The 27,435-nt window shown below is 41.5% G+C and overlaps 2 protein-coding genes across 2 annotated transcripts in view; both read right to left on the reverse strand.

The window, feature by feature from the left end:
- dnah6 (dynein, axonemal, heavy chain 6) overlaps window positions 1-13,059 on the reverse strand; it is a 57,233-nt gene extending 44,174 nt beyond the window's left edge. The window contains exons 1-34 of the mRNA XM_073471467.1: window positions 12,955-13,059; window positions 12,755-12,845; window positions 12,031-12,107; window positions 11,536-11,715; window positions 11,342-11,438; window positions 11,021-11,097; window positions 10,688-10,846; window positions 10,193-10,405; window positions 9,912-10,046; window positions 9,715-9,814; window positions 9,557-9,623; window positions 8,780-8,945; window positions 8,552-8,653; window positions 8,352-8,459; window positions 8,081-8,170; window positions 7,874-7,994; window positions 7,459-7,610; window positions 7,025-7,177; window positions 6,629-6,886; window positions 6,347-6,475; window positions 6,074-6,187; window positions 5,822-5,965; window positions 5,530-5,685; window positions 5,234-5,284; window positions 3,995-4,087; window positions 3,779-3,898; window positions 3,282-3,462; window positions 3,063-3,159; window positions 2,556-2,769; window positions 1,664-1,828; window positions 1,358-1,468; window positions 1,066-1,191; window positions 753-908; window positions 216-377 (exon numbers count right to left, since the gene is read on the reverse strand). Of these exons, the coding sequence (XP_073327568.1) occupies window positions 216-377; window positions 753-908; window positions 1,066-1,191; window positions 1,358-1,468; window positions 1,664-1,828; window positions 2,556-2,769; window positions 3,063-3,159; window positions 3,282-3,462; window positions 3,779-3,898; window positions 3,995-4,087; window positions 5,234-5,284; window positions 5,530-5,685; window positions 5,822-5,965; window positions 6,074-6,187; window positions 6,347-6,475; window positions 6,629-6,886; window positions 7,025-7,177; window positions 7,459-7,610; window positions 7,874-7,994; window positions 8,081-8,170; window positions 8,352-8,459; window positions 8,552-8,653; window positions 8,780-8,945; window positions 9,557-9,623; window positions 9,715-9,814; window positions 9,912-10,046; window positions 10,193-10,405; window positions 10,688-10,846; window positions 11,021-11,097; window positions 11,342-11,438; window positions 11,536-11,715; window positions 12,031-12,107; window positions 12,755-12,845; window positions 12,955-13,059 (4,470 nt within the window). The remainder of the gene's footprint in view (window positions 1-215; window positions 378-752; window positions 909-1,065; window positions 1,192-1,357; window positions 1,469-1,663; window positions 1,829-2,555; window positions 2,770-3,062; window positions 3,160-3,281; window positions 3,463-3,778; window positions 3,899-3,994; window positions 4,088-5,233; window positions 5,285-5,529; window positions 5,686-5,821; window positions 5,966-6,073; window positions 6,188-6,346; window positions 6,476-6,628; window positions 6,887-7,024; window positions 7,178-7,458; window positions 7,611-7,873; window positions 7,995-8,080; window positions 8,171-8,351; window positions 8,460-8,551; window positions 8,654-8,779; window positions 8,946-9,556; window positions 9,624-9,714; window positions 9,815-9,911; window positions 10,047-10,192; window positions 10,406-10,687; window positions 10,847-11,020; window positions 11,098-11,341; window positions 11,439-11,535; window positions 11,716-12,030; window positions 12,108-12,754; window positions 12,846-12,954) is intronic.
- Window positions 13,060-13,678: 619 nt separating this feature from the next.
- Window positions 13,679-27,425, reverse strand: sclt1 (sodium channel and clathrin linker 1). The gene is made up of 22 exons (XM_073473719.1): window positions 27,381-27,425; window positions 26,905-26,953; window positions 25,531-25,598; window positions 25,253-25,305; window positions 25,047-25,119; window positions 24,628-24,683; window positions 24,198-24,333; window positions 23,469-23,591; window positions 23,186-23,251; window positions 22,438-22,508; window positions 20,637-20,727; window positions 20,330-20,421; window positions 19,839-20,016; window positions 19,573-19,671; window positions 18,235-18,306; window positions 18,035-18,109; window positions 17,749-17,891; window positions 17,385-17,577; window positions 15,689-15,885; window positions 14,937-15,015; window positions 14,147-14,242; window positions 13,679-13,991 (listed from the first exon to the last, which is right to left on the reverse strand). Exons 2-22 carry the CDS (start codon window positions 26,936-26,938, stop codon window positions 13,932-13,934), a joined length of 2,055 nt encoding a protein of 684 aa, XP_073329820.1. The 5' UTR covers window positions 26,939-26,953; window positions 27,381-27,425; the 3' UTR covers window positions 13,679-13,931.
- Window positions 27,426-27,435: the final 10 nt, after the last annotated feature.

The following is a 27,435-nucleotide window of genomic DNA, read 5'->3' on the forward strand; positions in this document are numbered from 1 at the left end:
AGCTAATTCATTTGGAATGAACAGATGCAGTGGGAGTGAAAGTTTTTCAGAATGAGTCCTGACTCACATGTATGTATAGAGGTTTCCATGAGAAAAGAAGTTCAAACAAACAGGCAGAAGCAACAAACAGGAAAAAGTAACAACATCTGTAATAGAGAAGCACACTGCAGTTAAAATGTGGGATGATTAGATAAATACAGTTTGTCATGGCTGACCTTGTAGTCAAGTCCATCAGAGCAGTTGAAGACCACACACTGTATGGCAAGGGCCTTAGCCAAGTCCTTGATGGTCTCTGTTTTGCCCGTCCCTGTTGGCCCAGTTGGAGCTCCTCCTAGGTCTAACTGGAGAGCCCCCATCAGACATAGATAGCAACGGTCCTGCAGATCAGGAGGGGGTGAAAGATACAACTGTGACTGTTTGAATGACGATAAGAGGTAAGGTTAACTTTTTTTGCTCCTAGCTACTACAGGACATGGATTCTATGGGCTACATTATTAGCTCATTATAGTGATATGGTAGCTTTAGTTTTGGTGGTCTGTGCATTTGCAAGTTGTCTGTAAGAGAAACGTAATATCAACGAAGCACTGCCGCTGGTGGAAGCTCATCTAAATAAGGGTACAACATGTGTTCCCACTTTGATTCCTCTGTAGTTGCGTTCAACATAAAGCATAAAAAGGTTTCTGTGTTTCACAGGAGTTGGCATTAATCAGACATAAATGTATGTCGTCTATCAATGTGTGTTAATGTGTTACCGTGAGTGGTGTGATAACCAGTCTAGGACAGGCTCCCAGGTATTCACAGCCATAAATGTAAGTAGACAGAGCCATTGTGGCGACACAGTTGTCCAGGTCCAGGTCCCAGTAGTAGCGGAGCTGTTTCTGCCACTCAAAGTTAGACCTGGTGTCCACCTGGAAAAGAGGGCTGAAGTTACTTTTTGGATCACCTGAAAGTCCCCAATCAATACCTGGAACAATCGTACCAAGCCAAGAACAAACAAAGATATAAACTGCTTGATGGTGTTTGTGCGTGTTCATACTATTGCACACACTGCACTATTGTGTATACCTTCTGGCTGACTAGATCTGTGACAATGTCTCTAGCATGGACATCTACGGTGATGAGAGAAGTGATGATATTACGGTGTAAAGTAGGCAGCTGTCCTCGTACCAATGCTGCCAGAGCATTCAGCCTCTGGAATACACACACACAAGCACAAACACACATAACCACACAAACATAATTGGGTTATAAAGTCAAAAGTTAAAATAAAAAATTTAAAATACTTGGGCAAGCACAAGTGTAGATTTGATTTCAAATCTAATTTCTAACCAGACAATTAGTAATTAGTGTGATTTACATCAAAGTTAGTTTGTTCAAATTCCTGCAGGGCAGCAAAGTGATCGTGGTCTCCCTCCAGGCAGGCTTCCATGTCCCTGCACCACATCATCTGAGAGATGGTCAGCACCACCTGGTGGACAAACACACAAACTGAAGTTAAGTCCCTGTATGAAAATAAAAAAGACTTGATGATGATATCTTGCCATTTTCCTGTGCAAAGCCAAAGTGTGTGACCCAAAACAAACAAAAACACACAGGTAAGGTATCAAAAAAATCGGAAGAACACTGGTCCCTTTGATGTACATGTGTGTGCGTGTATGTATACCTGCGATGGATGTCCAGCCACCACCCACTCCTCTCTCGGCTTCACCTGGTAGTCTGCGATGGCGGCCTTGCTGAGGTGTCGCAGTGAGGAGAACATCGCCTCCTCCACCTTGCAAAGCCAATCCTCCACATTGCCTTGTGCCTTCAGACCTTTAGTGAAACCCACCTGCATTTACACACAGAAGGACAAGATCAGTTATAGGTAAGGACATCATTATACATGTCGTCATTAAGGGTTCGTATGAATCCTCTGTGTCAATTCTCACAGCCTTTTTTTTCTTCTTTTTTTTCTTTTTATGATCAAAGTGATAATCAGCGACTCCTTACAGTCATTGCTGACAAGCCCTTTGTCCGATACAGTGGATGACTGAGCAATCCCTGCCAGCAAGGTTGCCACTGCTTTCAAAAAGTTTTCATCATCCTTGTCGCAAAATTTGAGATCCCAAAACCAATTACACCACAATGATTGCTATGGTACAATTTACAATTTGAGGAGAGACTAGATACAGACCAGGAAGCAGCCACAAACAGAGGACGACACCAATCATTTCTCAAGTAGCTGTTATCAAAGTTTAAAAAAAACAAAAATACAAATCAGATTTTTGGCATGTCCAATTTTTTTTCCTTATATGATGCTCAAATCAAATCTAATCAAATCAAAATATTTTTTTCTGCATAACTTCAGAACCTGCTTTATTCTAATTCTAATTTACAGTCGATAAGTAAGAGAAGATGTTTGTATACTTTATATAGTAAGCATGGTAGCATGTGAGTGTATTCTTTTACCTACTCACTCACTCTCTCTCTCTCGTTCTTAGCAAGGTTTTAAACAAGAGAACAACAGGTATAAATAAAACGGCGAGCATGATGACCGAAGGTCACTCCAACCTGACCTTCTCTCCCTCAGGAGAAACCATGCTCAGGATGTCTTTGCTGTAGATCGCCTCCTGTTCTCCAGCATCCTGCCCTGAAGACTGTTTGGGCCTCAAAGCAAACTCCAGCCATGTAATTGCGTCAAAGCACTTCCTGAGGTGGGGTTGCACAGCCTGGGGGTTTCTTGTCTGGCCCAGGATCTTTAGCAGCTCATCATTGGATAAGAAGTAGAACCTGCGAGGGATGGATCAAGGACGAATATGTTCATCTTAAAACTTCAAAATCGGCATCTACATCACAGTTTGTCACTCAGTGCTCACAGGAAAGAGATGTTTAGAGTGACAACTAACAACCTGTCAAGGGGGAAAATGCAGAGCAGTAAAATATGTATATCTGATATTTTAAGACTAGATCGTGCTCAGAAAAAACACCAACCGAGGAAGGAAATGTGAAAAAAAGCAAAAAGTTTGGGATGATAAAAAAGAAGATGAATTATCAATATGTAACAAACATACGTAGGTGTATACCTGGGGAAGATGACTCTCTTGGACTCAAGGTAGGTTTCCAGTCTCTTCTGTATCTCATCCAAAAGAGTGTTGTTCTGCTGAAAAGTCTCCAACAGAACTGTGCAGGATAAAATGTGTTCACCTGAGTGAGTGCATGTGTGTATCTGTCTGCCTGTCTCTGCATATATGTATGTCTTCTCATCTATTTTTCAATTCAATCAATGCTGTATGACTACCTACCAGGCTGTGTGGCTGCTTTAAGGGCATTGGACATCTTTTTGACCATTGCCATAATCTCCTTCCAGGACTTGTCCACCTTAAGAAACATCTTGGACTCAGCAGGCAGCAGCCTCTTGATGTCTGGGGCCAAGAAGATACCCTCTAGATATAGCCAGTTTCTTTGGCAGGTGAGCCACTCGTCCTGCAGAAGAGGGTAGAGAGAGAAGAGAGAGAAGAAAGAAATAGAGGAGAGGGAGGGAGGACAGTAGAGACAATGTGAGTGGCAGGAGACTTTAAGGGAATGGATAATTAGTCTTTCCTGACATTAGCCAAAATACAGAAGTCAAGAAACATTATAAACCATAATTTCTTTATGCAAGTAATCTAGATTCTTGTTTGCAGCCACTAGGGAGAGCTACTGTGTAACATTTGAGGCCTAATCCAAAGTCCAAATCTGCATTTAGCATGAAAAGATCATGATGAAAGATCACTCTATCCTATCATTCTCTTAGCTTTACCAGTGTTTGGTTGAAGAGGGTCAGCTGGCTCAGCAATTTGTCTACCCTGAACTTGATGGGAGCTACGTAGCGAGAAGATGCCACCATGCCAACATCGATAATGCTGTCATCCAGGAGTACCTTCAAATATGGAAAAGCACACAGTCACATATACTCAAACACAACTAGTGTGTGACAACAGACAGCATGCGAGACAGGTGTACTGCGTGTTGCCACCTGGATGTCATCTGTGCCTCCTAAGATGAAGACGTCTTTGGAGTCACCGTGAGACAGCACAGTGAACTCTGTGGTCTTCCACACATCCTCCACCTGCAGGGCTCATTGAGAGGGCAGAGGTTAAACACTATTCCAGTAAAATTGTTTGTGTGCGTCGTCTTTCAGATTTTCAGGTTTCTGATTCTCAAATGTATATACAGTATATATGACAGTTAATTGAATATCCTGAGGTTTTGTACTGATTTGGACAAAAAAGTTAATTGAACCCTGGGCATGGAGAAATGAATGCTTATTCCCTTTCTTGTTAGTTAGATGAGAAGATCAATATCACTGTCATGCCTGTGCAGTAAATATGAAGACATACAGTACATTGTACCGCATATACAGACAGGGGACGATTGACTTAGCAGAGCATAACATAGACAGCCTGGCAATGGCTGGACACCTATTGGCACCTCTAAAGCTCACTCATTAACATGATATCTCATGTTTGTTTATTCTGTAGCCTTTATGCTAAGCTAACCGTCTCCCAGTTGTAGCTTCATATTTAACAGACAAACATGAGATTCGTATCAGTCTTCTTATCTGACTATTGACCAGAAAGCAATAAGCATGTTTCAAAAAAAGTCATACTATTCTTTTAAGGACAAAACATATACTCATTGATCTCTGGCAGCTTATTTGTGGTGCCATATATCCGTTCACTCTTTGTAGCTCTCCTCCTGGGAAAAAACATTAGCTTCCTCCAGAGAGAAGCCTGTCTGGGCTCTCCTCTTCATTAGAAAACTGTCAGTCTGCTATGTCAGGGAGGCCATTGCTTTTTACAGTGGATCAGAGGCACTGAGTTTAACTGGCGATAATTAATGCCAGCCTCAATTATATCAGCTAATAATGTATCACTCCAGTCCAACCATGCTGCAACCATCAGTGCATCTCATATAACACTAAAAGTTAACACACCACACCCACTGCACTTTGCACAAAAATAGGGATTCAGCTTGACATGATAATAGGAAGCATCTTAACAAGTGTAGAAAATAGCCGACATCTCTGTATGTGTAATTATTCAGTCGCACAGTATGAGTCCACAAATTGGCCTATGCGGGCACAAAATGGCACGGATAAAGCAATTAATAATCAACAGGCAGGAAGATTGTACACTTTGACTGCAGTTTCTCCAGTAGATATAGATAGAAATATCATGTACATGTATTCACAGACAGTTCCCTTTCAACGCACCTTTGTAATAATGGTCTCTTGTGATGCCTCTCCTGAAGCCTGTCGTGACACCTAAAAGTCAAGAATTAGGTTAGTCCCATTTATCCAGGTCGGATGTAAAGATATTAAGTATAAGCAGCATGTGTACTTTTATAGTCTTCTTGTATTTTGTGTAACAAAGATTAGTTTAGATGTTATACAAACTTACCCTTTTACCGGCTTAATAGTTATCACTAAGTGAGGTGTCACAAGTCTAGCAAGAGAAGCTCATTTTGTAGCTCATTATGTAACAGTACATTATCTACAGTATGTGTTACCTCCTGTATCTCCATTCCATAGCAGAAGACGTTGATCTCCTCCAAAACAGCCATAGTCAGCTCCTCCACATTCAGGGAGGTCCCCACAACAGACTCCAGAGTCTGCCAGTGCTCTGGTTTCATACATGGGTTACGCAGATCAGTAATCACAGGTAGCTGGAGGAAAAGACATGAATATGATTTAGATAGAGCCACATAGCAGTCGTCAGGAACCAGCTCGCTAAATCACTTGCATTTCATATAGACATTTGTGATAATTTTGTTATTAATGCCATATGCTACACACACCCACCCTCTGCTTTGTGACCTCCACCTTTTCCTTAAGACTTGGTAGTACATTATTACGAGGCAAGCCTTTCTCCAGCTGGTTGACGTATTCGCCGTATTTAATGACCTGTGAGCTCAACTGCTCTAGGTCCAGTTGCTCGAGTGTGCTCTGGGGATGGGGCAAACGTGGAAGGACACAGTCAAGCTTAGCAGAGAGGGAAATCTGTTTACATGTGTCTGTACATGATACTGATGCAATACATTAGGGCAACCTCACCTGCCTCCATCCATCTTGTAAAGAGTCCCATTCCTCCAGAGAGTCCCACAGCAGCTGCGTCAGCCTACACTGTGCAGTCAAATCCACCAGGGTGGAAAACTCGGTCACCTCCATCTTTATTTATCAGGAAGAAGGGGGAAACTAATTTGGGTTGGGTTGCCAACTTTCTTCTTTAGACCCAGATCTCCCACACAAAATTTTGACTTGACTGCGACATGCTTTTTGCTAGACTCATTTTATAATTGATTGAAATGATGTTAAGAATTACAGCACCTCGAATTTCTTCTGGTAGGATGTGTAGGTGGAGGCCTGGGCTAGAAGCTCATCTACAGAAATCTGGATCTCCCCCAGCAGCAGACGCACTTTGGAGGGATCTGCATTGATGTCTAGGATTTGTGTACCCTACACATGAAAACACAGAAGGCAAACAAGTACAAATGGAGCAAAGAAGTATACAAAGAAACACCTTGAGCATAAAAAAAACTGCCAAACTACATATTTTATCCAAATCTCAGATCCTTTTAATGTTGATTTACTTGCATTAGTTGATACAACCTCTCCACGTACCTTCACCCTCACTTTCCAGACCTCACAGTTTAGCTCCTTTATGTCTTTGTGCAGGGAGCTGCAGAACTTGTCCATGAGGGATCTGCTCTGGTATGCCGCCTCATCAATGAGATTATACAACGACTTAATGGAGAGTTCCAAGGCGCCAATAACATAGAGCTCTTCAAGTGGCGTGGGGCCTGAGTATGTGTTAATCAGATTGTACATCTGAGAAACTATCTCCTGTTGCTTCTCGATCCCCCTCATCTGGTGAGAGGAGGAAAAGAAAGAGGTAGAATACAGTGTGGAAGAACAGCGTCAGACAGGAAGAGGTAGAGAGGAGACTGGGTTGATGACTTAATACTTTAAAAAATTACTTTGCTGTATTAGTGTGTATGTCTTTACCTGCTCCCGTGCCTCATCCAGGGATGAGAAGAAGTTGGCTAACCCGACTGTCGTGGAGGGACTGGACTCTAGTTCAAACCGGGCTTCAAAAACCTCAGCAGTGACAGCATCAAGCTTCCTCTTCGCCAGCTTAATGAGCATCTCGTTGATGAACTGGGGCAGAGAGTCAAAGTGGAACAATGATTCCTACATATCTTTAACATTTTTGCTGTAGTGTTAATTCAATATTTGGTTGTATTAGAAAATATTTCTACCAAATATACAGTATATCACACACTGAGGCCCTGGACATTGCTTGTATTTTCATATCAGTGGTGTTTAATTGACACAGAGTGGCCTTACTGCCCTCTTGTTTAAAGCACTTTGTCACCAAGAAGAGTTGTGTAATAGCAGTAATAGAGTGTGTGTATGTATATACTGTAGCTAGTCCTCACCTCCTGACAGCGGAGAGGAGAAGATGCAAGATTCTTTTTAAGCTGTGTTTTGTCCACAAGCAGTAAGCCCAGATGTCTCTTCTGTTGGATGGCTAAGGCCTCCTTATGCTCGCTTTGGTATAACTCCAGCGCTTTTCCAAAAAAGGACACATCTGTGGGACGAAGAAGTCAACATTCAGACATCAGTCTGCAAGAACCATGTTATTTTGCATGCTTTACTCCTGAACTTAAACTTGTGTATGTTTGCTCACTGAATGTCTTTCAGGTTTTAATTTCTCTTAAGTTTTTTTCTCTTGTAGGAGATGGACAGGTATGCAAATAGTTTGTGTGCCACAACTGCAGAGCACTATGCTCAACTGAAGTGCTCTTTGCATTATGAGTGGGCGATATGTAACGCTGATGTATGGTACATCACCATGATCTTGTTGCCACATCAAATCCAGATCCAGACTCTCGTTCTCTTTATAGAACAGCAGAAAACGCTCAAACATGTGTGAGTACACTTTCGCTGCATCAAAGGCAAACTGGAGTGATTCCTACGAGGAAATAAAATGTAAGACACATACATATGCAGTACTGTACAACCTTCAGAGACAGAAACCTACGCAGAGTAAAATCTGACCTTGATCTCTTGGGTGAGACTTTGAAGGTGGCCATCATTGTCTATAATGGATTCCAAACAGGGGCCTTCCTTATATTGAATTTCCAATTTCTAAAAGTTAAACACACACACACACAAACACACACACGCATACACACACAGACTATATCACAGATCAGTTACCAGGTAAATCAGTATCTCATTATTTGTATCATATCAACAGCATTAACATGTTACCCTGATTATGCACAACAGGCCTGTCAGGTCGAGGTGGTGATTTTGTTTGTATTACCTTGTCCTTTTTGGGCTCTGTCAGTGAACCAAAATCAGGATCTGCAGTAAGTGTATTAACCGACATCACTGTCTTCTCAAACAGCCCAATGATCTCCGCAATGGTCTCCTGCAGAAATTCACAAGGAATATACTGTAGATTGGTACTAAAGGGGTGAAAAACCTAACATGAAACAGTTCATATCAATACTGAAAACGCACCTGAAAGTTCTCCTCAGAGGGTTGGTAAGTTAAAGCATTTGTGTCCAGCATCAGCTCAGTCACAAACATAGGTTGGACACGGGGAGTATCTGACCTGACAGACTAGTAAAGACACACACACACCAACCAAAATTCAACACTGGTCAGTGTCCACTTGCAAATCTCACATTTTGTTGATACAGTAATGACTGTGGTTTCATTGTTAATAACACTGAAACAATAGCATACCTTCGTATCCATCTCAGCCTCAGAGTGCTGGCTCCAGCTCTGAATAATGGCATGGCTGGGCGTTTGACGTACCTGCTCCTGGAGCACAGCCAGCAGTTTGGCCACTGCATTCACAACCAAGATGTGCAAGGTGTTCACGACTAAATAATCAACAAGACAGATGAAGCTGGGGAGGTGAGAGACAGAGAAGGGTTGGACTTGGTTCATGTGACAGATGTGCCAGATTAATGATGTCATAGGCCTTTTTCACAGCAGACATTCTACCTTGTCAGATTACTGTAGGAGAAGAACAGGTGTTACTAATAACATTAATGATGCCTCTGTTGTATACATGTGTTACAGGGAGTCATGACAGCTAAGTGGAATTCAGCCATCATTAATTTAATTACTCACACCTGTGTTTTCTGACTGTGAGATGTAAAAAAGAAAAACAGCGGGTATGTCTGGGGCACATTTCAAGACAAATCTCTTAAACATCAAATGCAGTCTGTGCACTCATTGCTTACATGACCGACACTTAACAGAATTGTTTATTAAGCTGTTAATTAGACTAAAAAAAGATTTTGGAACATCGGGAACTCTACACTCACACACATCTCCCAGCTGACCGGCAAGAGCTATTGATCAGTCAGTGTCGTGAGGCAGTGTGTATATGTGTTCAACAGGAGTGGGTATTGGGTAATGCCAGCCAGATGAACTAGTATACCCATTATAGGATATAATCCTACTTTACCAACCCTAGCTTTAAAGGGAAACATATGCACTAAAATTACCCACCAGGTGAGGCGGTTAGAGAGAAAGGTCCCCTTGATCTCCGCAAGCATTTTCCTGTTCTTTTGATCATCTGTGACAAACAGACAGGGCAGATAGGGCCTTTAACATTGTGGTCTATGTATGTACATTCCGGTGTCTCTATATGGTCAGTGTGTACGCACTTGGGTTATCAGATTTGGTTTCGTCTGACCAGTAGTTGCGACAGGCACAAAGTGTCACTTCCTTTACCAGCTCTCGAAACTTCTCCAAGTCAGTCACGACCTGACATAATGAACAAAATACGGCAATGAGCACATATGTACACAATGTATGTATATACACTTTAAACATGAGAAGCAAATTTTGTGCACAATTGTACCTCTTGTAGTTGTTTGAGCTGTATGTCCTGGAATTCCTGCAGTGTGTATGTGTGATTTTTCTCAATGTGACCCAAGACTCTGTCACTGATTTGGTCACACATTTTCCTGATGTCCATCAGTGCAGGACTTAGGGACTGTATGACATATACAAATGTTAATCATAACTGTTAAAGATTGTTCTGGTCAGTGAGTGGATTTATAGTGTATGGTATTCATTAAGACATTCTTCAGACAGATTGAGAGAAATTCCAGACCTCAATTTATACACACAGTCACAAACCTGATTGGCGATAAATAAATGGATTCGGAGCGACTCCCTGGCTAGATGAATCTTCTTGGCGCAAACTTTTTTGCGCCAGACGTAGAAGGGTTTCCACATCTTGAAGCGGGCAAAGAAGGGGATGCGAATCAGCTTGCAGTGGTAGTTGTTCTCCTCTTCCCCACTCTCAAGGAAAAAGGGCTGTCTGGGGAGACTATGTGTCGTCACCACATTCTTGAATGACTGAGAAGTGATGAGGAGACACAAGCAAAGAAGAATTTTCTCCTACAAGTTGCTCATTTAAAGTCAGTAAACAATGAATTGGTGCTTTAATAGAGGATCTGTCAACACCAGTTGTTTAGACTGACAAAGGAATAGGTAGCCTGGTAGCTTGACACATTTGCCAGAGCCTTACTGGTGCTCTCCAGTTTTAGCATTTACAAAATAATTTCATCGTAGGGACATCGTCCGTCATGCACTGTAGACATCTTTTCCGAAAACATGTCTGCCACTGACCTCGTTCGTGGATTGCAGAGGAGGTAGGCTGACAGGCAACTTTTGACAACGTCTGTGTGGCTGCTCTGTGTGTTGAGATGGAGGCGACTGAGTCTTCTCATGGGCTTTTAAGTGGTTGACACTAGGTTGTTTCCATATTACTCGTCTCTTGAGTCCAGCCTAGATTAGGGAAAGAATCTGACATCTACAAAAGTCCCATATCTATATAACTGTAATTACTTTAAGACTGACCCAAGGATAACTAATATAAGTGTTATGGAAAGTACTAGATTGGGTGAACAGTACATAACATTTCATATTGTCTCAGTTTGATCTCAGTTTGCAAAGTCTCACCTGTGGGTCCCGCACATGGACTGGGGGTCTCGGTAAGATGGTGGAGCTCTGTACTTCGGGGGCCGTAGGCTGATGCTCTGGGACAGTATGGCAAGTGGAATAGTAACATTTAAATAAGAGTCGACTAACCAAAGCTAATAGGATTTGCACTTATCCCACTTAACTTCTTCCTATTTTTTGTCTTCAGAACGAGCAATAAGATACATCTACTGTGTACTTCACTCATTCATCTCAACCTTAGTTTTCTAACAAACACTGAATCACTGTTCTTAAACAGTGAAATCACTCATCCATCACTGATTATCAAATAGTCATCCTTACTGTACTCATATACTTCAACTTTGTCCAGGTGTCCACCACTCTTAATTGAAACTGGCCATCTGGGGAGACTAGGTGTTGACATCACATTCTGTGACAACTGAGAAGTGATGAGGAGACACAAGCAAAGATTAATTAAGATTAAAGACAACTTTTACGCAATGCTTATCTTTTTCTCAAACATGTCTGGCACTGACCTCGGTCGTGGATTGCATACGAGGTAAGGTGACAGGCAACTGCTGAAGAAGCCTGCATGGCTGCTCTTCGTGGTGAGATGGAGGCGAATGAGTGTACCAGCCAGGAAAATAAAGCCGCTCACGGGTTTTTAAGTGGTTGAGACTGGGTTCCTTCCGTAATACTTGTCTCTTGAAAACAGCCTAGGTTAAAGGGAAGAAGCTGTCAGTTGTCACAGTTGTGGTCAAAAGTTTACATACACTTGTAAAGAACGTGTACAGTATATCATGGCAGTCTTGAGTTCCAATGATTTCTACAACTCTCATTTTTCTGTGATGGAATGAATGGCACACATAATACTTTGTCACAAAAAACATTAATGAGGTCGACCACCACTGTATCAACATAATTGTAATTAGTTTATGACTGAGTCAAGTATAATATATATAAATATAATGGAACGTACTAGATTGTACAGTAGATTGTATGTCATATTGTCTCAGTGTGCAAAGTCTCACCAGTGGGTCCAGCACATTAATTGGAGGTCTTGGTGAGATGGTGGAGCTCTGTACTTCAGGGGCTGTGGGCTGACGCTCTGGGACAGTATGGCAAGTGGAATAGTGACATTCAATTATAAAAGTCTACTACTCAAAGCTCTTTTGCACTCATCCCACTAAACTTGTTCTTATGTTTTGTCTTCAGAAATGAGCAATAAGCATCATCTACTGTGTACTTAACTCATTCATCTCAACCTTTGTTTTTTAAGATCAGGCATCATCACTGTTCACACCAAATCATTTGTATACAGCTCTTCAAACAGGATCCTTCCTCCATTCTTTCATTTACAGTATTTCTACTTTCGCCAATTTCATTATTATACCACTCGAAATAACGATAAACTCAGGCTTCCTATCTGTTGAGCATCTCAACTGCAGCTTGGTTTAAAGAGGTTCAGTGATATGGGATGCTTTGCCACCTCATATTTTAAATTAAGCACCTGCACAATCAAAGAAAGCTGTTCTTTGTGTATTTGTATATTTCTGTCTGATAAGGTATGCAATCTTACTTTTTTGTCATCTTACTCCCATCATTTTAATTATCGTATTTCTCTTTCTCTTTTTTAAATGGACCAATGTAGTCTTTGCACCAGGGTGCCCAAATCCAGTCCCCCTGTTAGGGTTTGTATGAAGTAACTAGCACTTCTCCATGATACCTATAGGACCCTGTTTTAGCTATGCCTACCTCTGGACTCTGTTTCCAAGCTTTGTCCAGAGTGACTCGGCAGGGAGTCCCCCGGGGGTGCACAGGCCATGGCAGGCTCGCTTCGCAGGCTCTGGGGCAGTGACAGAAACAGTTAGCTAGCACCCGGCCAACATATGGGCTAAATGTGCGCGGCACATACCTGTATGGGTCCCAGCTGGGTTTGTGCATGGTGGCCTCACCTGAGTATGTGGCATGTGTGGGCTCGATGGGCAAACCCTGATGGTGCCACCATGAAACCCGCGGACAACTAACGTCCTTGGCGGACAAACCCACTTGGGACCCATATGTGCGGTTCACGTTTATCCCATTCGGACTAAGTTATTCGGACAAATTAGGAAAACATTAGAGAACTTAGATATGTACACATATAACTTAGCTACACCACTACAGTTCCGAATATTAAGCGAAAAGCAATACTGGAAGAGGTAAACATTTGCTCTTTAAGTTAGCGAGCATTAACGTTATAAGTTAAAGTTAGCTAACGGGTTTCAAACGGGTTCAATTAGCAAACTTTTTCAACCAACAGCTAGCTTTAGTTCTGTGAAGATAAGGCGTGGTCTTCAATAGGTAACGTTATTCATACATGCCTACCGTATCAAATATTCCCGTCTGAAATATTTCTCATATACCTTCGCTATTTTGCTGTATAAAACTGTTTTAAGCCGATGTATTGTTAGGTTACTGACAGAGCGCTGAGGTTTACGGTTTCCTAGCAACAAAGTTGTCTCCCAGCATGCAACGCAGCCAAACAACGGCACGTTGCTGGTTTTGTGTTTCACCCACAGCTGTATGACCCTGACAGTTCACAAACACACATTCAAGACCCAAAACCTTGGATTCCCAATACATTTCTATAGAATATGTAACCTATTTTTATTTATATACACACAATAAAGACCAGGATCTCATTTGAAGATGTTTATTGTGTAGTAATATAACAAAGTTTATGTATAATTCTGCACAAAATATCTCATTAAATCCTTATAAATACAATTCAACAGAAAACATTTGGTACAATAGTGTAGAAAACTGGAACATGTTTTTCAATGAATCACCAAAGCACTGAAATTGTTATTATCAATATTTTGGCCCAGAGTGACATGTTTGTCACACTCATTACACACGCTACATTATTTTTCCTACAGCACAGGGACAGTTATGCAGTCGCTTGATCAACCAAGGCTGTTTTCCTTCGCTGTGATGTCAACATAGTCAGCTGTAAGCAAAGAAAAGAAAAAACAGAGCACAAACAGATAAATAAAAGTATTCAAGTATTCATTCGCATCCCTATTATTTCACTGTATTCAAGATAAATCACTCACACCATGTGAAGGTCGCCACACAGAGAACACATAATGTAATCACGCATACCTGTTGCGTAGCAGTGGTTGCCCTTTGTTCAGCTTGTGTCAGTCGTCTCTGGAGACGACTCGTCTTCTCTTGATACTCTGCTAGCTGCCTCTCGTACTGCACAAATACACATAAACATGTCAATTTGTTACATGGAGTCAAAAAAGAAAAGTCACCTCGATGTGGGCAATTATCACTATGCTATACCACGTACATACTTTTTTTCTGACTGTTGTTATGAGACATGAGCTCTGCACATATAAGTATGTAAAAATCGTGAGCGAATTGTCTCCTTTGCGACAGAACAAACACAGCTCGTTTCATTTCATTCCACATTCTTCTAACCTAAAACTGCGGCCATCATTCGCATCCCTGTTATTTCACTGTTTATGCAGCTAAATTATGCTTATCTCACATTTATGCTGTAAATGTAAGCTAAGCATATTCTGTTGAAGTCGACAGGATGGACTACATTAAGTTATACTTTTCCCAGCTGTCTTTGTCACACTGCTTGTTGCTGATGTTGCAGGTATCTCTTCAAATGCCTCCTGCTTCTTGTCTGTTTGTAGCTGCTTGTCTGGTCATACTTGTACAAAGGAGGCTTGACATTTGCAGAGGCTAACAGCAGCTGATCAGGCCTGAACAGCAAAGGGCAGCTCTTTCACTCAGGTAGAAAACAGTGTCTTACAGTGCAAGACAAACATCTCCAGAATTGTTTAAGAATTGCTCTGTGTCATATCCCTTTAACTCTTTTGTACTGGAAATCAAGCTGCAGGGTTGTGTGTGTGTTTGTGTGTGTGTTCGTGCAAACCTCGGCAACAGTATTATGGTCAGTTTCAAGCCGCATCTCTAGCTCGTGTGAACGCTGCTTCTGCCGATTCAGCTCTGCTCTGAAACAGACATAAAAATAAAGAACTAAAGCATTCCTCATACAGACAAAAACATTTAGAAAGCCCCATCTTCAAGTGCTTCGTGTTCAATATTTCCAACACATCTCAGCGTAGTACAGCTGTCGCTGAGGGCAACAACTTAAAGTGGCAAGTCAATTTTTGTCTCAAATGTTATCGAAATCTTTGGCGCTGCACTTTTGCTGTTGCTTCATCTTAAATCCAGTGTTTGTGATAAAACTGATGCAATAAAAACATCAGTCCTTGGGCAGTATCAGAAGTATCACATGGAGGAGTTTTTTTTATTTCATAAAAACGCTGTTTGTATTGGACTTAAGAGAATGGTATTAAATATTAACTGATGTATCTCATCTTATTTTAAAGTGGACCACACTGGGATCAGAACAGTGTTGTTTTAGCAGTCTGTCAGTTACAGAAAGTGTTTGCTCAGTCTGCTTGCTCTTCTGAGCACCACATTACTTCACATTTATCTACACAAGGAAAATATCCAGTAAAGTCACAGTGGCAGATGTTGTTAAAGTAGGCAAATTTTATATTTATGTCTCCTACCATTTTTTAAAATGGCAAACTTTTGATCCCGAGGCACATTTCTCGGAGCATATTTCCTTTTTTCCTTTCTTCAGTAATTTTTAAATCTACCTCAGCCAGTTCTTACTTTATGCCTGTGATTTTAGTCTCGAAGGACTGAATCAGATTCTTGGCCTCTTCTTTCCAGCGCTGGGTTCTTTTCTGCTGCGCTGTAACGAGGCTCGTCATTTCAGCACTGGAGCTTCTCATGCATTCCTCCAGCTCCCGCACCTGTGCGTTCAGTCCCTGCTCCTTCAGGCTGTACTCCTGCTCCATCTGTGACACCTGGGGGGGTAGAGATAGTGGAGGGAGGGGTTGGGTACATGAGGTCGCCTGCTGGTCTTAAATTAATTTCAATAGATGAAGATTTCCATGCCCTATCTTGTCACTAAACTCACTAAAATGAATGCAAAAAATGTCATAATTTAATATTTTTTTCACTTTATAGAAAGCAAGATAAGCATGTCTTTTATTCTCCGTCTTTGTTTTTTACTTCTGCCAACTATCCCATCACCTTCTATACAAGTTTATAAAAATTCTCTCAGTGAAAGCTTTCCAAGTGTTAATCCAAGTGGTTGTTTGGCAAACACTTCAGATCAGCGGGCTAAGTAAATTTGTTTATTTTTTCTGTCCCCAATGCTTTCATGTTTTCTCCCACGCTTCATAAGGAGGCACTCCACAGATTTTACACATGAAGGTTAATTTACTCATCGTGAGCACTACAACTGAGCCGGGGGGGGGGGGGGGGGGGACTTTAGCACAATGTCACCTGTGGCTTTAAAAGTGAGCTTTCTAGGCCCTGCCCACACGTTCACGGGTATTTCTTAAAACATAGCTTTTCCGATGCACATTCAATTCTACATTTGGAGAAAACCTTCAAGGGGGAAATATTGGAGTATACTGGAGTATTTGAGTTTGTACATTGATGGAATTGGTGTTTGTCTTTATTTAGACAGACACAAACAAACTGTACAGTACAATACAGTAATGGGAAAGAGATACAAAAGTAGCTGCTGTTTTAATAAAATACAGCATTATCCAGGAGGATTCTGCCTTGGTACCAGCCCTAGTACCTGTAGCATAGAACAGAATCTACAAGTAAAAGTCAGGACATAAAGACAAAGTTAAAGTAAAAATTGCTCACAGTATTTTCTGCAACTAAGCAACCAACCACAGAGTATACGATCCCCTTCCTGTTTACAACTGCTAGTTTTGGTGAAGAAATGTTCATCAGAGGAGAAAGATCTTCATTGGCTGACTGAAGCCCGGTGGCTGCAGTGATGCCCTGACTTTTCCTCTACCACCATCTTGAGGTTGCCATTTGTGGTCTCTACATATCTTGGATGGATTGCCATGAACTTTGGCGCACACACTGATGTTCCGCCCAGGGTGATTTGTTATGACTTTGGTGATCCTGACTTTTGTTCTAGTCAAAATTTTAATTTGTCCTATGGATTATGATCAAATATCTGCAAACCTAATGACGTATCAGTAAGCTCAGCTGTTTTAGTGCTAATTAGCAAATGTAAGCATGCAAAGACACTAAACTGACTTTTATGGTTTCTCAATAGGCCCAACATTATGAAAGAACTATACTAAATCGCTTTCTTCTACTCCCCTTCTGCCGTCTTCCCTTTTCTTCCATCCTAGCTAATAATCTAATGGGCCTGCACTCTTAAACAGTTTAACTTCCTGCCCTACAGAGCCACATGCCTTTTCTGGCAGTTCTTATAGAGAGCACCTATTCCCTCATGTCCTTCCTTTTCTGTTGATCATTCAGTTACCTGTTGTTTGGCATTCTTTTGGGCCAGCAGTGTAGCTTTGCGCAGCTCATCCATCTCCCTGCGGAGCTGCAGGTTCTCCTGCTGCAGCTGGAGCCGCTCGTCACTGACGCTGACACAGTCGTCCCGGGCTGAAGCCAGAGAGCTCTGCAGCCGCCGCACTTCCTCCTGGCACCGTGACAGCTCCTCACTGTAGCTATACATGGAAAGGAAGGGGTAAGAGAGTCGAAGAAAAGGACAAATTGTTATTTTTATACAACCATGATTTATTGGCAGTAAATGAACATGATGGGAGAAGGAATGGAATAAAAGTGGAGAGCTCAATTTCCTGCCAAAGAGTAAACCTACAATGCTAAATTACACTTACTCCATCTCCATCTTTTTAAGTTTGTTCTGGGTACTTTGCAAAGTGAGGCTCATGTCGTCCTTCATTCTCTCTGCATCCAGACACCTCTGGTGAAGAGCATCAATCTTCCTAAACTCCGGCTCTGCCCTGCCCTCCTTATACACCTGAAACAAAAACACCACAGGCAGCATTGAAACAATCATTGCCTGAGCTCATTTATACAACCATGTAATCAAACACTATCAGAACTCTGGAGCTAGCTTTAGCAGCTCCTTCCTTGCAGTTTCACTGATCCTTTCACAGATACCTTCTCCAGCTCCTCCTCTACAGCTTTTCTCTCCCGCCGAGACCTTTCAATCTGAGACTCTTTATCTGCACACTCCTGGAGAGAGGTGGCAGGAGAGAACAGTGTCAGAAAGACAGAAAACATACAAGTAGACAGAGACTGAAAAAAGAAAGGATTTAGTGTAACGTGTTTTTTTTTTCCTTAATGGGCCAGGTTCTTACCAGCTGCAGTGCAGACAGCTCTTCGGCCATGCGGTGGATTTGAACGTTGCACTGCTTGCGCACATTATCCACCTGTGGGAAAATGAAGTCACACAGTTCCAAAATGGGCAATGACTACTGGGATCTGGGTAGTACAGTAATGACATTAATTATTTTAAGGCTTTTGAAAGTACCCTGCTTGGCCAGGAGTTTTTGACCACTAGTAGTGCTATGGTGCAGTGTTGTTAAGAGTGGGCCTCATTTTGTTTGTTCTCATGCACACGCGTTTCCATCCTCATAAAACATTTGCAGAGCCGACTGGAAGAATATTAAACCTTCACCGTTAGCATACATGTTCGCTTGCCAGCACTCTGCGTTTGTTTTGCTTTGAAGCTCCAGAAATATTTTGTGGACTACGAAACTTCACCCGACTTTCCATCAGCATGGGGGTGAGGAGATAATGACTCAATTTTCATTTTTGGGAGAACGTATCCTTTAAGTCCTGAGGTAAGTCTGAGGTCTGATTGCCAATGTAAGCAGTTTTGGGATTAATTCTTCATTACACATACTTATCTCAACACTGAATGGCTTTAAGTGAAGATGAGAGAGCGAGAGAGACAGAGAGAGAGAGAGAAGGAGAGAGAGAAGGAGAGAGAGAGAGAGAGAGAGAGAGAGAGAGAAGATTAGAGTGAAAAAACTGCTTCACTTTGGCTGCAGTGTTTAACCTACACCTCTGACATCCATGAGAAAATTACCTGGAAGGGAAAAAGTCAAAGGCAGAGGCCCATAATTTACAGAAAGTCTAACAAATCAACAGTTACTCTGTAAAATACCATCATTTGTTGAAGGCCAGCCAGAGACTAAGATGACAGCCAGCAGTGCGGTCATACTTAGCATCATTAACGGGATTAAACAGTTGAAGGACTTGATGAAGACGACCCATTAATTGAGCATTAATCACCATGTGCCCGACTGAGGTTAGGCGGGGGAAAGAGCAGTGCTTTGCTTTTGGCTAAGTACATCAGTAAAGTTGGAGGTTGCCCTGCCATGTAAGGCTAATTATAAACCTAGAAATTCTGTGGTTTCCTTAGTTTTTTTACAGATATTAATTTCTTTGAGAATTTAAGTATACAGAGCTGGCACCAATTATCTGGACAGCATCCAGTGCTTTAAGTAATGGTGTGATACATTCAGTAACTTAAAAGCAGATTTTAGTCACACACGGAGCAAATTACATGGAGGGCATTTAGTAGAATAAGCTGTGATGCTAAGATATTTTGTAGACATTTTGTAGAGTTTCAGTGCTGTACCAATTTCTGCAGAAACTGCCCAGCAGTTCCTGCTCAGTGAGCCATTCACCTCTTTTCTTGTGCGGACTGCGGCATCCTGGATTAACTGTTTGATGGCCTCCTTTGTCTTCTCCAGCTCTTCTGCCTTCTGTTTCTCTCTTAACAGGGCCTGAAGGGAGAGGGTACGGACAGGCACGCATTTCAGTGGGCAGAGGGATGAAGGGACACTTGTCAGGAGGATAGTGCAGCTCAACAGATTGAGGAGAAAGCTCCGCCAGTGAGAAGAAAAAATAAATTAAAAAAACGGGACAGAGAAATAAAGGAAGACAAGGTCACCTTATCTTTCTGCAGTGCAGCCTCCTCGGCCACCTGAACACTCTCTCTCACTTTAGCCAGGGCCTCATACTTCTCCTCTTCTAGAGTGGTGCAACGCGACTGGAGTTCCCCCACTTTTCTCTCCCACACAGTTTGCTCTCTACGAACTGCCTCTGCCTCCTGAGATGCAGCTTTTAGTCTGGCAAAGGAGAAAAAAAGAGTGAGTACCAGGAGGGGGAAAGACAGGGAACTGCTGCTTGGCTCTCTGTAATTCTGATGTATAATTCTATGACTTCCCAAAAGAGTCAAACATTCCACTGCTCAACTACTGTTTTGTCTGAATATTGGTTAATGTTGCTGGGCTACTTATTTAATGTCATTTTGAAAATCAGAATGTGGTATGATCATGTCTAGAGACACATTTTTAAAACGTGGTAAAAGTTCCACGATGCTGCATACATCTCTCAAATGACTGAAACGTTAAAAGAGTGAAAAGGTGAAGGCGTGTTCACCTCGTCTCTAGCTGGCTCAAGGCCGCCTGAAGCTGTTGGAGCCGTCTGTCTGCTGCATCCTCTCGGCCCTGAGCCTCTGCCACATCCTCCTCCTTAACACACAAACACACGTTGCTTTCAATCTTAATTAATTGGTTTTGGCTCATTTGATTTCTAAAGAGTCCAAAACAATGACAAAATGAGACTACTACAGCCAAACAGACATAAGACACAAGTTCTCTACTGCCTTCCCCACTCACAGTAGATGGAAAACCATTTTTTTTCTGCAATATAATTTTTATATGACGCATTTTTTATCTTCTCTCACCCGTCTCTGCATTTGGTCCTGGACATTCTGCAGCAGTTTGGTCATCTCATCTACTTTGGCTGTGGCTGTCCTCAACTCAGCCTTGGCCTGCCTACAGCAGGAAGACAGAGAAAACAATAGTGAGAGTACATACTGTAACAGCATAGAGACATGACTGCCATCTTTAATTATGAGATTAAAAGAGCACTATGTAGTTTTGGAGAAAGAATTCAAACAGAATTGTGATACTTAAAAAATGAATGAGGTAATAGTACAAACTCAGAAATATTTCTTTTTTCCATTACTGAATAAACAAGTTGCTCTCAGGGTCCGCCATATACAAACAAAGTAAAAAAGTATGAAATTGTGTTGTCCTTGAAGGTCAGTTTTTTTATTCATTATTAAGTCAAGAAAACAAAGAGTTTGTTTATTTAGGCATGAAAAGAAAATCTGCAAATGAAGATCTTTCTCTTCTGATTAAAATTTCTTCCCCAAAACAACATAGTTCACTTAAAAAAAAATAATTTGACAGTTTTGGTAATACAATTATTCGCTTTCCTGCAGAGTGTTAGATGAGAACATTGATATCACTCTGATCTACATATAGTAAATATGAAGCTAGCACTAGATGCTGGCTAGCTTAGCGTAGCATAAAGACTATAAAACAGGCAGCAGCAGCTACCCTGGCTTTGTCAAAAAGACCAAAATCCATCTACCAGCACACCTAAAGATCACTTCTACACTTCAGTTAACTTGTGAGTTTTGGGTGTTCACACATGGATTTTGTTACTGTTATAAAGAGCCAGGCTAGCTGTTTTTAGCCGCTGTAGTTACTGTACAGAGTGGTATTGATCTTCTCATTCTCAACCTCCACTAACTCTCAGCAAGACACAGAATAAACATTATTTCCCCAAATGTGGAACTATTCCTCCAACTTGGATGCAAAAGTTAGATTAGAGGTAGAAGCTAACCACAATTTATGTTTTTACAAATGTATTTTAGACACACATTTCACCTTTCAACATGGGATTGAACTTGGTCACAATAAACTAATTGTGCATCCTGCATCTACATTTTATGTAATGTGATGACCCGTGTATCATTAGCCCCATTCACACTGCCCTTTCAGTGCGGAAAAGCCTTTGTCGTCCTGTCTGTCCTACCGTCTCTTCGGCACATTTCTGCCCGGAAAACAGCGCCTGTCCCCGGCAGCAGAGCCAGGCGGCTCCGGCAGTTGAATGGCGGTGATTATGTGACGCGATTCAGAGCAAAAAACTTTAACTCATCATGTCTTTGTCTCCTTCCACTATTGTGTTGTTGTAGATACTGTCTCTGGCAACTTGTATTGAAAATAATCACCGCCCTCTTGACCGAGACTTCAGTGAACTTTCCCCCCAGAAAACAGCCTCCCCCCCTGAGTCAGAGTCCACTGTTTACTGATGCCGATTATGTAATTATGTAATTTAGAGCAAAAAACGTAACTTTGTCACTTTCCACAATGCATGGTTGGTCAGGATCTCAGTCACAACACATTATAACTGCATCTATATGATTATAAACAGTCGGCGGATACATGTTTAGATTAACAGGTGGAAACCGGGGGAGACATATAAGCGTGTTGTAAGAAATGACACACTGGAGCAGCCTTAAACCAGTGCTGCTTGGTTCAGTGTGAACAAAAAAAACGGCGTAAAGGTGGGCCTTTTGTCGCGGCGATAATGCAGGGTCTCTGTGTGAAAAGGGCTATAGTAGGGTTCAGAGAAAGTTTACAGAGCAAGACCTCTGGCAGCAGCAACTGTGTATCTCCAAGGTATTTAGTCACCTGAGCTGGCAGTGTAGCTCCTCCATCTCCGTGCTCTGCTCTGTCATTGTCTTCAGGAACTGCTGGTTCGTCTGTGTGTGGCAAGAGAGACAAGACTTCCATTTATGTGGCATGACTCCAAACACACACACCACAAACTTGACCCAGAAATCAACTTTTCTCTCAAAACTTTTGTGTCCTTTTAGAACAAATTTGCGAGTCCCTGTCAGTCACTCATGGCTACAAAGACCATCGTCTCACTTACAGTGAATGAAAAAGGCTGTTTGTATTATAAGTCAGAGAGGGGAAAGCCCAAGGCTTGCCCTCTCATTAAAAATGCATCAGATGGATATAGTATTACTCTCTCCTCACACAATGTAGTGTGTCCCAAGTAAACACTAGGCGCGCATGTGTATGTTTGAGTGCATGGGTTTGTATGCGAATAAATAGACGCACAATACACTGAACGCCTTAATCTCAAAGTGAGGTAGAGCCTTAGTCAGATTACTGTCCAAATGGAGTCTAAACTGACTGGGTGTTCTGAAAAAAGAAAATGCTAAGGTAGTAAGAGGATTACCAAGCGAGCTGACACACTATAATACAACCCCCACAGTTGTGGCTGACTACCAGAGTGATTTAGAAACCGATTCACTTAGTTACAAGATTAATTATTAGAGCAGGGTTAATTCCGGAGAATTGCACAGCATTTCGATCCCATGGCTAATTAGGAGGCAATAATTTAACGCGCTTTTAATTAAGCGTCACTTACCGATTCCAGTTTCTGATTGGCCACTTGAAGTTTGTGTGTGTGCTGCTGGAACTGAACAAGCTGATCCTGTGATTGGAAAAACAAAAAAAAGAGAGGCATTCAATAAAACGTTAACTGCTTGTAATTACCTCACGCTTATAATAAGCATTAACTGAGGCCAAAATGCTCTAATTGACCTCAGTTCCATCATGCTGGCTCCATCTTGTGGTGAGAGGCTGATGTGCTATTAATGGGCTAAAAACCTACTGACTCTGCATATTAATGTGGGAATACTGAAGTGAACCTTGAGCTGCTGTCTCTGTGCATTGTGGATCTGTCCATCAGAGATGGTCTTCTGGTAGGCCTGCTGGAGGCGGTCCAGCTCCTGGGCTGCTGTCTGCCACAGCTCCATGGCCTGCGCCCGCTCCTAAGCAAATACACATTATAATACACACATGCGTTCATGCAAATTACGATGTATTTATTACCTGCTGAGACAGTGGCTTTTTTACTTTGTGAGTCTGTGGTGTGTGTATCATTATGGCAAAATGTGGTCCTGGAGACACCTACTGTAGCAAGAACTAACAGAGAAACAAGTTTTTACCAGGTGATTACAGTTGTGTCTCTGTCTGTGGACAGATTTAGTCAGCACAACAGCGTCACAATTGTGTAAGATGCAGTCACAAAGCTTTACAGGTTTGTAGTTGAGATCAAATTGGAAGCAGAGTTCAAAGATGTGTTACTGGGTAGTCATGGGTCAGACCTTGAACATGCCTGACCTAGTGTAGAACAGCCACGAGCTGTGTGGACAGCAGCTGCAATCCCAAATTGTCTTATGTGCGTCACCACAGAAATCAAGGAGGTTCTGTTCAGTTGACTGAAAGATCATCTTACTCCCAAGAAAACAGCAAACAAGTGCATTTCCCACTGGAAAATTCCTTTAGTTTAGACAATATAAGGTCACAGAACAACACATTATATGTATAGCATAAACACTTAAATGTAAATGTGGACTTATAAACATTATACAGACCTGTTCAGACAGCTGGACCTGTTCTTGGAGGTTTTTGGTGAATGCTTCCTCCTCCACTGTGCTGCCCTCCCCTCCTGAAGGCACAGGCAGGGCATGAAGCTGCTTCTCAACAGACTCCCTCAGCTCTGCATGCAACCTGGCAAAGGCGGGGGTTGATATTGAAGGGGTAACTTATGAAAATGATAAATTGCAGATAGTTTTTGATTTTAAATGAAATACCACAAGCTAAATTACAGTGATGAAAGCACACTTTATTCACTGTAGAGTAAAAGCTCAAGAGGCCTCTATAATGAAAACTTAAAATAACATATACTTCTCTACTACTACTACTCACCTTATATTTGGTAAAACATGCAGCTATAATCTAAGTCACTCAATGTATAATCAATCAATCAATCAATTCGACATGACACTGGTGGATTTTTCCTACCTTTCGTTCTCCTTGACAACCCTCTCCAACTTCACTTTGACGTCTGTCATCTGCGCCTGTTGATTTAACAAGTAGATCAAAACTGTGTGTTGTTAATTAGTCACGACATCAGACTGCAATAAAATCTAAGTCCGGACTTGTATATTCAAAAAGAAACCCGACTAAAAAATGCTAAAAGATCAGTATCCTTTGAAGAAAGTCATCAACAATATGATACTCATCAAAAGAAACCCAGATCAAGAGATCTCTCCGCTCTAAGCCTCACTTTGGCATATTTCAAGAGCTTAAATTTATACATCCCATTACTTAACTTTATATCTACAGTACATATAATATTCTACCATAGATGAAGTCAAGATATTTAATATTTTTTTGAGTATTTCATTTCACTGTACAAACTGAATTCATATCTTTTTCACCTGGTATCTCTGCAGCTGCTCGGTCATTTCATCCATGTGCCGATCATACTCTGCTATCAGAGGAGCCATTATACTGTAACACAGATAAACAATGATGTTACTTAGAATGTAAAAATATTGACTCTCAGGGTACACGAATCAGCAGAAGTTTGTTTATCCCATACTGTGTTGACTGTCATACAAGGGAGAATTTCATTGCGCCTGACCTTCTGTCAGAGATCCACGGTGCAGGAGACTCTGCCCGTCTTGCCTCTTCAACCTGATGAAAGTAAGAGATACAGCGGTGAGGGTTGGCATTATGGGGTGTCCAGTTATAGGTAACTTTACTCAATACTCTTATTTAACAAAAACAATGTAAGTACGGTGCATCTTGTTGAATTATTTCCGAGTCAAATGGATAAAAAACGGTTACTTAATAAAGATACCAAATATTGAATTTCATCTTCCACAGTTTAAAGCTTTTTTTCCCCAGATGTCTTTGTACCTGAGATGATGTGGATTGACTGTGGTGCCCATACTGATACTGGCTGAGAGCCGAGTTTAACCTGTGGACTGAAAATAAACACACACATATGCAGTCAAGCACACATACTCCTGTAGCTCCACTATTCAGAGTTTGCCAGGTTTTTGCAAATTTTCACAAATGAGGTCCTAGTTTAAAATAGTACCACCCACCAAATACTTAAAGCATAAAGTATCTGGCCATTCAAGGACAGATCTAGCAATGGTTGGCTGTGTTTGTTGGCAGGTACACTGTACAGGGCAGCCATGAGTCAAGTTATAGCAGTTTTGCTGAGAGCAGTGAAAAACTTGGGCTAGAAGTTAGTTACAGTTCAGAGTTAGTCAGAGGAAGTCAGGGACACCTATATAAAAAGGCAGCAAAGATGAAAAAGCTGCAAAGTCATCATAATCATGAGAGAGACCAAGTATGTTATCATCAAGTCTTTCAGAGTAGGAAATCAGTCCTAAACAACCCAAACATGTGAGTGTGAACATTTAGTCCCACTTTAAGGCATTTCATCAAAAGGTTCCATATAGTTTGTGGTGGTGTTCTTGGATTTCTCACCATCATGAATAGAGCTGCACAATTAATCGAAATAACAGTGCAGTATCCACATCACAAGAAGCTACAATTTTTTGATAAAGATAAAATGTGATGCAATAATGATCATTCCCAGCAATCATGAATCATATCACAACCGATTATCTGTCCCAGATAACAGTATGATTTTTTACTTGTTTTTTACCATATTGTGCAACCCTTAACATGAATATCTTGGATAAGCAGTATCAGCAATTAGTCCTGGATGCATACTGTGGTGGCAAACTAGCCCAGGAACACATAAGCATCTCGACAATGGAAAGGAAGTGTTGCTTAAGCATTACGTCACTTCTTGTGCTGCTTGGACTGGGTACCATTTATGTGTATGTCATTAAGAGACTTTTTTTTAGCTTACAGAATATATACTATTGACCCTAATTAACATTTGGCTACCCAAAATCCTCTAATTTTCAGAATATATTTACAACTGTAGGACAGTCTCCTAAAAGTCCCAGTGAGATTCTTGATGACTAATGGCTCGGATCAAATGTGGTATTCATTTGATTTATTTTACTAAAGTAGAAGACATGGTTTGTAATATAGTGTGCGTTTAAGTGGCCATTATAACGTGATGATGGAGACGTGATGGTCTCATGTAGCTACGTTTGGTGCTGCCTCATTGATGCCATACGATCACAATGGCTCATTATAAATTTACAGCCTGGATGCAACTACTCAGCATTTGAAGGCTGGAGCAGGTTTTGAACTGGTCAACTTGCTGTTAGTGTGTCCTCCCTGAGTTTGTCCTGAACTTACCTTGATCTCGTAAAAACTCAACTTCTGCTTCCATGATGAAGGTGCAGTCCTGTTAAAAGCAAAACAGTGTGCGCTGTCACATTAAAAACGTCCACAGCTCAACATTAACGGTCGTTAAAACAAAAGCAGGTATGTGACGATTAAACCACTAACTCAGTCATGTCAACTGCTTTCGAGGTAACGTCTCGCTGCGAGAGTTTAGAAAGTATCTCTGAAAATTACAGGCATTCAGCTAACGACCTTAGAAAGCTGCTTAAGATCAGTTAGCTAGCACATCTTGTTGCCCAGTGATGCTAGCGTTAGCTAACACGGGCAGCTAAACAATCTCAGCTGAGATTAGCGAACCTAGCTAACTAAATCTTTTAACCTGATAGACAAATGTCCAACTCGCAACATAATTGATTTAAGAGAAAGGTGACTGTATTGCTTGACACGTAATATTCGGAAATACAACAATACAAGTGCGGAGTGTTTACTTTAATCTTCGGTTCCGCCGTCAGTTTTGAAGCAAACAAACAACAACCAATGGCA

The sequence above is a fragment of the Pagrus major genome, chromosome 1 (genome assembly GCF_040436345.1).
Source record: "Pagrus major chromosome 1, Pma_NU_1.0".
Lineage (NCBI taxonomy): Eukaryota > Metazoa > Chordata > Actinopteri > Spariformes > Sparidae > Pagrus > Pagrus major.